Here is a 12,076-nt window from a genome sequence, read left to right as displayed (position 1 = left end):
ATTCACTACTTGACGAGCTTTTCAATTCTTTAATAACTCTTTTTACGCGAACAATAAATTTTTAACAATTTTTATCTGTTTCTTTAATTATTTTCATTGTAACAGTGATCATGGTGTTTTAATCCTGCACTGCGAAAAATTTCATTCGATGCAATCGGTTTTTTCCTAAGTCTTACTTTTGATCAGCTTTTCAAGTGACGTAAGTTGCCAGAATTCTCGAACCGTCGTCTTCGAGCATCTTCTATATTTCAAATGAAACAGTGTTGTAACAAGCATAGTTCGAGTGGTACATCCGTTTCAGGGGCCAAGTAGGAGGCAGTAGAAGGAAAGAACCACTGTAGCAAATGTTAGTTTGAGAATGGTACGAACCAAGTTGAAGCAGCTGTAAAATGTAAAAACGGGAAGAGACACAAAATTAGAGAAGTTCAAATCGATGGAATTTCGGCGATGCCGAGCAATCGAAAGTGTTACAATCGCAGAGGGAACAATGTCGTATTTTACTAAAGACTATCCAACGGTGTGTCGAAGTTCCACGAAACAACGTTTATCGAAGCGCTTGTCGAATTTAAAGAAGAATTTCAAGCGCGATAGCCGTGTGAAGTGTGTATCGAGGCGATGCTGTCGGAAGGATTAGCGTTTGAAAGTTAAGCCAGTAAGTCGATAAGATTTCGGCCTTGGTTAACACGAAAATGTTAGCAAGCTTGAGGAGAGCCGTGGTGTCGAGTCGATGAAGAATTCAGAAGTGCCATCAAACGAGAATCAAAGGAAAAAGATTTTACTTTTGTAACGAAAAATCGGTAGAGATTCGTACCAAAGTGACAATAGTTGACACGAGAATATCAATACGTTGATTAAATTCGAGCTTCGTCGAATCGGACGAGCAGTTCGGAATTCGACGATCGAACAGACAAAGCTTCGACCTTGATTGCAATAATTTCACGCTTTTGCGCGGTCCAAGAAATCTCGAATTTTCAAGTAAACATTTTAGCATCGAGTGATTGAAACGTGCGTTAAAATCGAAGACAATACTTGAATCCAGAATCCTGTGAATCTGTAGCAGAATTTTAGCAACGGATGAAGTAAAAGAGAGAAATAAAGCCCAAAAAACGATCGTGTCGAAATGTTGGAAAAATAGGAGAAAGTGACGTTTAAGAGAGGCATTGAAGTAAGGAACGTGTATCGAAAACGAGAGAGAAGTGTGATTCGAAAGACGCCTTCTTCGACTCACAGATAGTCAGACTATCTTCTTACAGCACTGTGAAATCGAGCCGGGAAAGAACGAGGAACCAGAAGCAGGACGTAAGATCGAAGGAAAGAAAACGGAGCGTGTTGCAAAGAATTTCGATGATGAAGAAAAAAGAATCGCTCCTCTGCCGACACTTCGTTCGTTGTCCATTGAAACGAGAACGGGCGAGAATTAACGACGTTCACTCATCGACCATTTAATTCGTTCGAGATCATTGTCGGTATCAGTTTCGCGGAAACCAAGTCGAGAATAATTATTTATCGTTTGCGTCGTCGTCGTTGTTGTTGTTGTTGAAAAATTAATTAAACGAGACAAGAGATCGAGTTCTGTATAACGAAGCGTCACTTCAACAGGGACCTTCACGAAATAATAATAATAATAATAAGAGTAATAGTAATAATAACGATAAAAGAGGAAAAAGGAAAAAAGGGAATTCTTATCAAGTGCCTTTGTGTATTTTTGTAATTTAAGCTAAACTCGATGTAAGTCTTAACTCAAAGAATACAAGAGTGTAACCGTGAAGAAAAGAGAAGAAATACGTATGTCGTTGATCTTGCAAAACGCATACACACACACACACACATATATATATATACACACAGACACACTCTTCTTATAATAGTATCTTTACGAATTCGAACTCGTGTAACCGCGCTTCTACAAAATCATCGACGAGAAATCTTTTTATTCTTCTTCCAATTCGCGATCCATCGCAGTGTTTTCTTTGTTTTTTTTTTTCTCAACTTTCTGCGCCGACAGAAATATTGTTAGAGATCGTGAAAAAGGAAAAAAAAAATGAAGAAAACCATCGTATCAGACAGATCTTGGTAAATATATATATATATAATACGTATGTATATTCGAGAGATTGGAAAATGTCGATAGAGAGAGAGAGAGAGGGAGAAAAAACGAAGTCTCTTTTTTTTGTCTCTCCTCGAGGAAGATCCTAGAAGTGTAATAACGTTCCAACGGTATCGACTTCCTTTTTTCCGACGATACACCCACTCGATGTCTACCGATTAGCTGTTGTCAAGGTGAACTTATCGATGTTACTTAAAACGCTCTCTGTAAGCAAACGTTATCATCGTCGTCTGCTCATTGTGTGAGTGGTGCGTGACGTGACAATACTGCCATCTCTTCGGCTGATAGGGATACGAGTAGTATGTACTTACTTTCGGCGGTTTCGAGCGTCGCGACGCTTTTGGGGAAAGCAACGGAGAGAAAGGAGGGGGGAAAGATAGAGAAAACCAGGCGAATCAGTGTTGATTTGTCCTTTGTGCGGTGTATTTTATTGTAAGATTGAACCTGTCATCCAGAGGGAAACGAATGGCTCTAATCCCGAGGGATTATTGTACATCAGTAATAATAAAGAAGTGACATTCAAGATCCCCTGTGTTCTTTGTTTCATATTTTTCTGTTCCTTCGTTTCCTGTGTTTTTTCTTTTGTTTTTGGGGGGGCTTTGGTTATCGTTGTTTCGTTTTGTTAGATTTTGCTTGTAGTTTTCCTTAGATCCTTGGCAGAAAGAAAGAAGGAACTGGAAGATCGATAAGCTTGTTATTAGTTCGAAGATGGGGGCAAAGCGAGTTGAGAATATGAATTATGCAGTACTGCGGTGATCGAAGATGTGCATCCATGCAATTGCGGGAGAAAAATTGTCTTTGTGGTTTCTATTAATCTTGCAAGTATTTTACGAATTTTTCTTTTGGAATTTTGAAATAAATTTGAATATTACTATTAATTCGTGTCTTAAAAATATCAGTGAGATATATTTAAATCGAAAGTACGGTAACTTTTGCAAGCAAAGTATTGTTACCTTTTTGTGACCATATTAATATCACTACTTTCTCATTTTTATGCACACAGTTGAATAAGATATAAATTTGCAGAGGTCTTCCTTACAATTTCTACGTTTTTATTGTCGCATTTATATGCATTTGAAAATAAAACGATGCAAGTTTACAGTCGTCGTTAAATTAGAAATAAATTTTCAAAGATCTTCCTTAGGATTTCTACGCTTTTATTATTTTTCCTGTGTACCATGCGCATTTAAAAAATTAATCGATGCAAATTTACAGTCATTATTAAGTAAGAAATAAATTGTCAAAGATCTTCCTTAGGATTTCTACGTTTTTATTATTTTTCCTGTGTACCATGCGCATTTAAAAAATTAATCGAGGCGAATTTACAGTCATTATCGAGTAAAAATTAAATTTTCAAAGATCTTCCTTAAAATTTCTACGTTTTTAGAATTTTTCCTATGCTACCGCGGGCATTTAAAAATTAATCGACGCAAATTTATAGTCGTCATTAAGTGAGAAATAAATTTTCAAAGATCTTCCTTAAAATTTCTACGTTTTTAGAATTTTTCCTATGCTATCGCGGGCATTTAAAAATTAATCGACGCAAATTTATAGTCGTCATTAAGTGAGAAATAAATTTTCAAAGATCTTCCTTCGAATTTCTACGTTTTTAGTATTTTTCCTGCGTAACCGTGTGCATTTAAAAATTCATGCAAATTTAAAGACACCCGATAAATTCTAAAATCGTCAGTGACTCTCTCTCGGAGTCAGGTTTCTAAACGTCGATTAAACAAGAGCCCTGAACTTTCGTGGTAGGGGGACGAGATGCACACGGTTCTAACCCGAGGCAAGACCTGTACTTTTTCAATGTTAATATCTCTCGTAAATCTTATCGGGACGCTTGGTTGATAAATAACACCGGCCAGACGCATGCGCCCTGAGCATCGATTATTTTGATTGGTGCCAGATATTACCAGCCTCCAGTCGTGGCAGTTTGCCACGAAGGAAAACGAATGTCGAATTCTTGTAACCTCGAACGGTCGGATAAACGATAACAAACGATATTCCGTCAAATGCGAGAGAAAAATGTTCCGCGCACCGGGGTAAACTGCGATACGAAATGCAACGAGGTGATAATCGAGGGTTTAACGTCGTATAGAATCGTCCTGTAGAGTTTGCGCGAAATGTAAGTTCGAATTGAACGCTTCGATCGGGTTTGACATGCGTGACGGAACGTCGAATCACTTTGAACTGCTGGTTTATATAGGGTGAACTATGAAATGAAACGGTGTTTGGTTGAAAATGAAGGAAATGTTAGATTATGTGGAAAATATTGAGGTAAATTAAAAAAATGGAAGAATCAATGTTCCTTCGTTTTCCTATTTTTTTCTATTTAATTGTTATTTATGGAAGTAGTGAAGTTAATTTTATTTTGTATCGTGAGAAACTTGTCTTCTTCTTAAGAAAATTTGTTGTAATATTCTACGTACGAGAAAACGCAAAAGAATTGGAAATGAAAGAAATATTGAGGCAAATTTAAAAATGGAAGAATTAATATTCCTTCCTTTCTTCAATTTAATAAACTTTGATGGAAATAGTGAAGTTAATTTTATTTCTCATAGTGACAAACTTCTGTCTTCTTCTTAAGAAAATTTCTCGCAATATTCTACGTATGAGAACGTAAAAGAATTGAAAAAGAAATACTGAGGCAAATTGAAAAATGGAAAAATTAATGTTCCTTCGTTTTTCTTTTCTCCTATTTAATTGTCATTTATGGAAATAGTGAAGTTAATTTCATTTCTCATCGTGACAAACTTCTGTCTTCTTCTTAAGAAAATTTCTCGCAATATTCTATGTATGAGAACGTAAACAAATTTTGTGTACTATACAATGGATAAAAAATGAAGCTTATTTTCGCCCTACTTGTTAGCGTAGAAGATCTTGTCATCTTAATTTCTCCATGAAAAATGTAAAGAGAACGGTTTATGAAGCGTTTGTCATTCCACGAAGGCTCGCCGGTGCACCTTAAAAAAAAAAGACTCAGGCATGCGACTTATTAAAAAATTTCTGGCATCTCGTGAAGTATTCGTTGCTCGAATAACTTACCCCCAATAGTTTTGTATATACACGGAATATTTAGCAGATGCACTTGCTCCAATAGGAGACTTGATGAAAACGTTAAAAAGGGGAGAAAAAATCGAAAAGCAAAGGTTAAAAAAATAAAATAAAAAGGGGGCTAAGTTTGCAAAAAGAAAGCAGACGAATATTTTCAGGAAAATAACTTTTCTCTGCTTTTTCTTCTTTCGACAAATATCGTTTCACCTTACGTAGACGTGGTATTTGTAAAACAGCCGTTTGCTCTTATTTCCTCTTAACTTTAAAGCGAAAGCTTCGTAGTTTGTCACGTGATTTGTACAATTGAGTGATGAACGAGCGGGAACATGACTACTACGAAACCAACTAGCTGCAAAGAGGCGATTCGATTGTGGGAAGAAGAAAACGGACAAGAGGCCTCTAAAGCGGAAGAAGTAATCTTGAGCTTTCAGTGGCCCCCCATAGAGAAGATGGACAACGCTTTGGCGACTTTGGCCAATTGTGAGAAGCTCTCATTGTCGACGAACATGATTGAAAAGATTGCGGGTAAATATCACATTTTCTTTCACAAATATTCTTGTCTATTATTCTCATATTTTTCCCATTTAGAGTATTTAAATGTGTCAACCATCGTCGTCACTATTATTTATTACCAGAAAATTATTTATTATCAGATTTTGCATAATTTATTTTTAATAAGAATTATAGAACACTCTAAATTTATTTACCATGAAATTTTATTGCAAAATTTTCAGCGTGAATTGTATTCCAATATTTTCTTTGTTATTCTTTTCTAAAGAATTTTTTTTCCGTTATTTTTGTATCATTTTTACCCGGTAAAATTGCTGTGTAAAATATCTCCGTTTAACATTCACGATACACATACATCGGTTGAAAAATGTTTCGAGTTTGATGCACGAACAATTTCTGCATCGTCGTTTAAAATAATTTCGCACGGATCAGGAAGTGTCCCTGCAGTCACGTGATCCAATTTGTCATCGAAGTGAGCGTACAAAAATAATTAACGAAACCGTTCGACTGGGCAAATAATTTCACGTAAATGGAATTACGCTGCGGGTCACGAGAAATGGATCCCAACTGCTACTCGACCTCCTTAATTGACGCGTAATCGCGTCCCTATTAATGCGATTCGATCCGATGGAAACTTGATTATAGACGGATCTTCCTAAACTACTCTCATCACTATGCAAAACAACTTCTTAACGATCCTCCCCTCGCAATTAGTTTCTGCGCATTTTTCAATTCTCATTTTTCACGGATAATGCTTAATTTGTAAAATTCAAATCTTCCTTTACATTTTTCAATTCTCATTTTGCACGGATGTACCGTATTTCTCGGACCATAAGACGCACCCGAAATTTATGGGACGACTTTTAGAAAAGAATATTTCATTAGGTATATAAAGATATTTTCAAATTCTTATTTAATTTATTTATTGTTAAAATAATTCGTACTAGCAATATTCAGTTCATCTCCGCTCTTGGTACTACCACTGGCGTGCTGTGCTAATTTTATTAACATATTGCGCTATATCTCTAATAGCTTCGATACAGTATAAAGATTCGTATATTAGTGTTACCTTCGGACCATAAGACGCACTCCAATTTTAAGTCGATTTTTCTATGTGAAAAGGTGCGTCTCATGGTCCGAAAAATACGGTACTTAATTTTTAATATTCAAATTTGATTGAAATTATACTTAAATCGTGAAATATCTGAATCTTGAGAAGTTGGATTTAAATGGTGAGCTATTTTAATGTTCTCTGTACGTTAAAATTAATTTTTCTATTTTTCATTCTACATAACACAATTTTTCTTTCCGTTTCGAATTGTCGTAATTAATTTTTCTGTCGATTCGGTTAAATTCCTCCGTGGATATAGATTACAATTAAGTAAGCTATAAATACAGCTGCGAAGACTTTAAAATTCACCGAAATGACGCAGGAGTCGCGACGCTGAAGAACCTAAAGATCCTCTCGTTAGGCCGTAACTTAATCAAAGGATTCTCCGGTCTGGAGGCGTTGGGTGACACTCTGAAGGAGCTTTGGATTTCGTACAACCTCATCGAGAAAATGAAGGGAATCAACGCGATGAGGAATCTTCGCGTGCTCTACATGTCGAACAATTTAGTGAGGGATTGGAACGAATTCAACAAACTCCAGGAGCTAGCGAACCTTCAGGATCTGGTTTTCGTTGGGAATCCACTCTACGAGAGTTCGGAGGTAGTTTCGTTCGTGACTTCTTATCTTTCCTCGAAAATTATTCGAATATCCCACTCAGAATAATTTCGAGATCTTTCTTGCTATATTCGTCACGTTCATTGCAATTTAATGGAGCAACAGAAAGGATGTAGATGATTTTAGTGGATTTTATTTAATTCTATGGTTTCAGTAGAACTTTCAAATTTTTCTGTATTTGTTAATTGTAATTTTTAATGCTCTACAGCGATGAAATTTAGAGTACCATATTTTTAGGTGGAGAACTGGAGACTGGAAGTGGCGAGACGTTTACCAATGCTAGAAAAGTTAGACGGTGAACCGATTATACCGACAGAAGAATGTGTGCATGCGACACAGAAGCTCGATAGTCCTGTGCAATCTCAAAAATCACTCGAGTAGATCGATACAATACTCCAGCACGTCTGAAAATATTTTATAGCCAATTTTTCTTTCCTAAAAATTTATCTCACAATTTAGAAAGACGTTTTACATTTGTAACTGCTTTACTGTTATCAATCCCTTTAATACAATTATTTATACACTACCGGCCGAAAGTTTGGAACCACTGTGCATTGCAAGTTACAGAAAAATTCGCAGAAAAAAATCAGCAACGAATTTTCTATCGTTCAAATCAATCGATATGAGATAAATTGCTATTTATCTTCACAGTATCAATATCAAGTCTATGGAAAATTGGTAGCAGATTCGAAACTTTTGGCCGGTAGTGTATATGCGATGTATACACATTTCAGATGTAACTTTTGCGTTTTAGAATTTTACGTATGCCCAGAAAGCTGGGAAATAAATATTTTTCTAAGTCAATGTTAACTTTGTCACATGTCGTTTAAAACACTAACCTTACTGAGAAAAATATTCACAGAAACAGGATGTTCTTTCAGAAGAAACGTAAAAAGAAAATTGATCACTCGTACAACAGCGAAGATAATCGCAAAGGGGAATACAAAGGAGGACGAAGAAAATGGTACAACGTTGTTTCGTACATTTATATTAATTTATTCGTCTTACGATACAAGACAAATCGTACATACGTTTCTGGTGATTGTAAAAGGTTGAAAAAGCAAATAGAGTTCGATTGGATTCGATGCACGAGATTATACCGAGGATCGGACAGACGACATTTCGAGAGATCATTTCTTCACATCATATACATATACATACGTATATATTTGTTCTTGTTTTCATGATTTTTAAATTCGTTTTCACAATTGTTTCATCTCGTTTGTTCATCAAAGGCGTGTGTGTGAAATACAAATGTACGTGTTGTCGATCTTCACCTCCAGTTTCTCATCTTTACTTTTTATCATATTTTTATCTCGCTTTGTGTTTTGTTTTTAATTGATTCTCACGTGTGGCGGCACGCACCTGACGTGCCCGACGTGTGTTATGTAGACGCAAAACGAGACGCGCGTGAGATACCGTGCAATAGAAAAATTGACGAGTGTGCGTTTTTGTCGTTCGTTATTCCCCTTTTTTGTTTTCTTTTTCTTACATAGTTTTTTTCCGTTTTTTTTTTTTTACTTTTTCGTTTTTTCGTTACCTTCCAACCTAATATACTCTAGCTACGTTTTTGGTCGCCGATTTCGATCGTCGTTCCGTTCAATTTCCCCCTGCCCCCTCCCTCTGTATTTCTTCGTAACATTTTGAACAAGATCCAATCGTCGAGCAGTTCGCGAGAAAAATTCACGGAACGAAGCTGCGAACGAAGAGGGGCAAACGCACGTCTTCGATTATCTTGCGGAAGTCCGAATGAGACAGACAAAGTTTTCCTGCTCAATCGCACGTTCCATTTGTCTGATACTCGTCCAATTTCGTCGAATCGATCGGATTTCGATTATTAGAGACACGACTCGTCGTGTCGAGGAGATCGGAAAAGAGCTGTAGAAAGATTCAGATTGTACGAGCAAAATGAAACACTGAATCCCTGCGTGGCCACGCAGAGACACGAGGGTAGAGACACTTTCGCTTTGGTATTCTTAATTAATTCGATACGATTCATTACAACGTGAGTGTACATATGTGTGTGTGTGTGTGTGTGTGTGTTCTTTTGTCGCGTATATCCTTACGGTACACATGTAACACGGGCACAAGATCATCATCATCGTCGTTTTCAATCTACGAATTTTCCTCGATTCTTCCTTTCGTCTCCTTATCTCTCTTTTTCCCTTCGCTTTCGTTCAACTTCGTTTCTTCTTCTTCTTCTTTTTTTTTTGGTCTTTTCTAAGGTTTTGTTCGTTAAACGTCGATCGACACACACCGTAGTGTATCCAGTTTTCATTCGACGAGAATGATCTGCTGACGCGCGCACGAGCACGAGATCGGAAAAAAGTGTATCGCTTGGAAAAATGTATATTTGGAATTGGGGAAGTGGGAAAAACGACGCGGTGGAAAGATAGAAAGAGACGAGTTAGCCAATGACGAGTAAGAAAAATATCGTATATCGACTCTCTGTGGAATTGATCTGTAATCGTCGAAGCGATGCGAATCGGCGATGAATATCTCCTAACTTTCTGTTTACATATTTGTGTATATAATTATATATACATACACATGTCTATTTCACGTTTATCTCTTTGTCGTACAGTGTTTCGTATAGATCTCAGAGAAGAGAAGCGACTTTCTTTCAATGCAACATCGATGGACACAACGCGAGCACTTCGAGAATAACTTTCTCACCCTATTTCTCTCTTTCTCTCTCTTTTCTCGCTTTCGACAAAAATTGTTCTATTTTCGAACGTTGCTCGTGTGTCACGGCCGTTTAGCATTGCTTCGAGTTTCGACGGTCTCGACGATAGCATTTTTTTTTTTTTTTCTTCTTTTTAAACATTTATCCTTAAATACATCACGCTGACAGATTTAAACTTTTTTTTTTTTTTGTTTGTTTTGTATATGCTCTTCTTGCAATTCGACTTCGTTTTTTTTTCTTCTTCTTTCTCTCTTCATCTCCACACAAAAATAGTTCTGATAATATATATGTTCTCTTATTTTCTTCTTCCTCTTCGATTCGATCCTCGACGCTCATCTGTTTCGACGACGTTTCTCCTCCCCCTTTCTGCCTTCGTCATCGCTTATTTAATTTCTTTAGTTTACCAACACCGATTATATTCAACACGATTTACACTGAGAAAAGGTCTGGCGAATATTCGGGGCTGAGAACTTCGGGAAGAGAGTCGACGAGCTTTCCGCGGGGATGGATTCTCCGTTTTACAGATTTTTAATTCTCTTCTCTTTCCTCGTTCCTCCTCCCTCGTCGAGAAGTAGAATTCGACGCGATTCTTACGTATCGCGGTGAAATTTTCCTCGATTATCCGCGGTGCTCACTCGTTTCCGCTCGTGGACCCGTCTTACGTCGAGGCGAACCGTTGCTTCTGCTTCTTCACAAAGTCGAGAGCCATCTTGTCGCCGATTCTCGTCTCCAGTATCTGGAGAATCGGGTGATCTGGAAGCAGACGCACTGTTCTAGCGGAATTTCGTTCATTGGAGGTGTGTATTTCGTTAAAATTATTGTGACACATTCTAAACACCATAATTTATTATAGGGAAATGTGAAAGACGGAAGGTTTAAGTGAGAAGAACCGTTCAATTTAAGAAGTACGTTAAGAATACACGAGCAACGATTTGTGTGTCCAGAGTAATTTTTTTAAATAAATTTCCTACGCTTGCATAATCTTTCACGTTAATTATCTGTAGAAAAATTGAGAAATAAAGTTTTCTTTGCACTGAAGAAAGAATGTATGGGGAGAAAGAAGAATGTGAATGTGTAAAATTAATAAGCTGACGAGAAATTGAGATGTTAAATACATTTGTTATGGAAAATCTTGTGTTACTGAACTGCAAATTAATTTCTCGTCAATCCTTGATTTCTCTCTTTAATTTTCATAGAAATGAGCATAAAAAAGTAGAAGTTTCTAATAAACCTTCAAGAACCTTGCAATTTTTTAAAGATCGTATGAAAAATCAAGTGCAATTAATCATAGCAATTATTGGACAAAAAAGTATGACCAAAATGGTATTAGGTTTAACAAGATTCCCATTAAACTCGTTTATTCTTTCAGCGTCAGGAGAAACCATATTAGCGTTGAACAAAGTTTCCTCAAGATTCAATTATCCTGTCCATTGTCCTTAGAAAGGCTTGTCCAAGCAAGTAATTAGTGAACGTCTTAACAAAGTCACCGTGTACTTTCTATAAAGCCTTTGCTTTCGTTCTTTCGACAGGAAATTTGAAGGAAGTAAGGGAAAATTGAGAATGAGTTGCAGGAGGGAAGAGGTTTCGTCGTACTTCGATTCTTCTGATGCATTAAAGGTAACTCGGTGTGCTTGAGGCCGTGGAAGTTGTCTATGCTGGCGTTCGAATCGGTTACACCAGGTATCGTACTAAGCCCCAAGAATGCTTCGCCTGCAAAGTCATTCGCCGTGAGCACATCGTGGTCCATCACCGTGAACAACACCATTGCGTCTGGACTCCTACATTGGTCGACGCTTACGGAGCTGCGAACAATGTCACGAAATTGATAATGTTATTCTGGAATATTTTGTTCGATGGAGAAAATTAAGAAATGAATATTTTTGTATTTGGAAGTTCGAATTTTATTGGATTTGTGACTTTTGGAGGAAATTTCTATATTTTTGGCCCTTTAGATTTCTATATTTTTCAATTTTTGGCACTTTTAGACTTCTAT

General features: G+C 36.9%; 1 protein-coding gene and 1 pseudogene across 1 annotated transcript in view; one reads left to right on the top strand and one right to left on the bottom strand.

Moving 5' to 3' along the window:
- The first annotated feature begins 5,487 nt into the window (after positions 1-5,487).
- Positions 5,488-7,778, top strand: LOC108577035 (annotated as a pseudogene).
- Positions 7,779-10,741: 2,963 nt separating this feature from the next.
- LOC108577076 (BAI1-associated protein 3) overlaps positions 10,742-12,076 on the bottom strand; it is a 79,037-nt gene continuing 77,702 nt past the window's right edge. The window contains exons 25-26 of the mRNA XM_017940174.1: positions 11,677-11,885; positions 10,742-10,836 (exon numbers count right to left, since the gene is read on the bottom strand). Coding sequence (XP_017795663.1) covers positions 10,742-10,836; positions 11,677-11,885 — 304 coding nt within the window. The remainder of the gene's footprint in view (positions 10,837-11,676; positions 11,886-12,076) is intronic.

Source organism: Habropoda laboriosa, unplaced genomic scaffold (assembly GCF_001263275.1).
Source record: "Habropoda laboriosa isolate 0110345459 unplaced genomic scaffold, ASM126327v1 scaffold486, whole genome shotgun sequence".
Taxonomy (NCBI): Eukaryota; Metazoa; Arthropoda; class Insecta; order Hymenoptera; family Apidae; genus Habropoda; species Habropoda laboriosa.
Note: the sequence above shows the minus strand (reverse complement) of the source record. Positions and strands in the feature narration are given on the sequence as shown.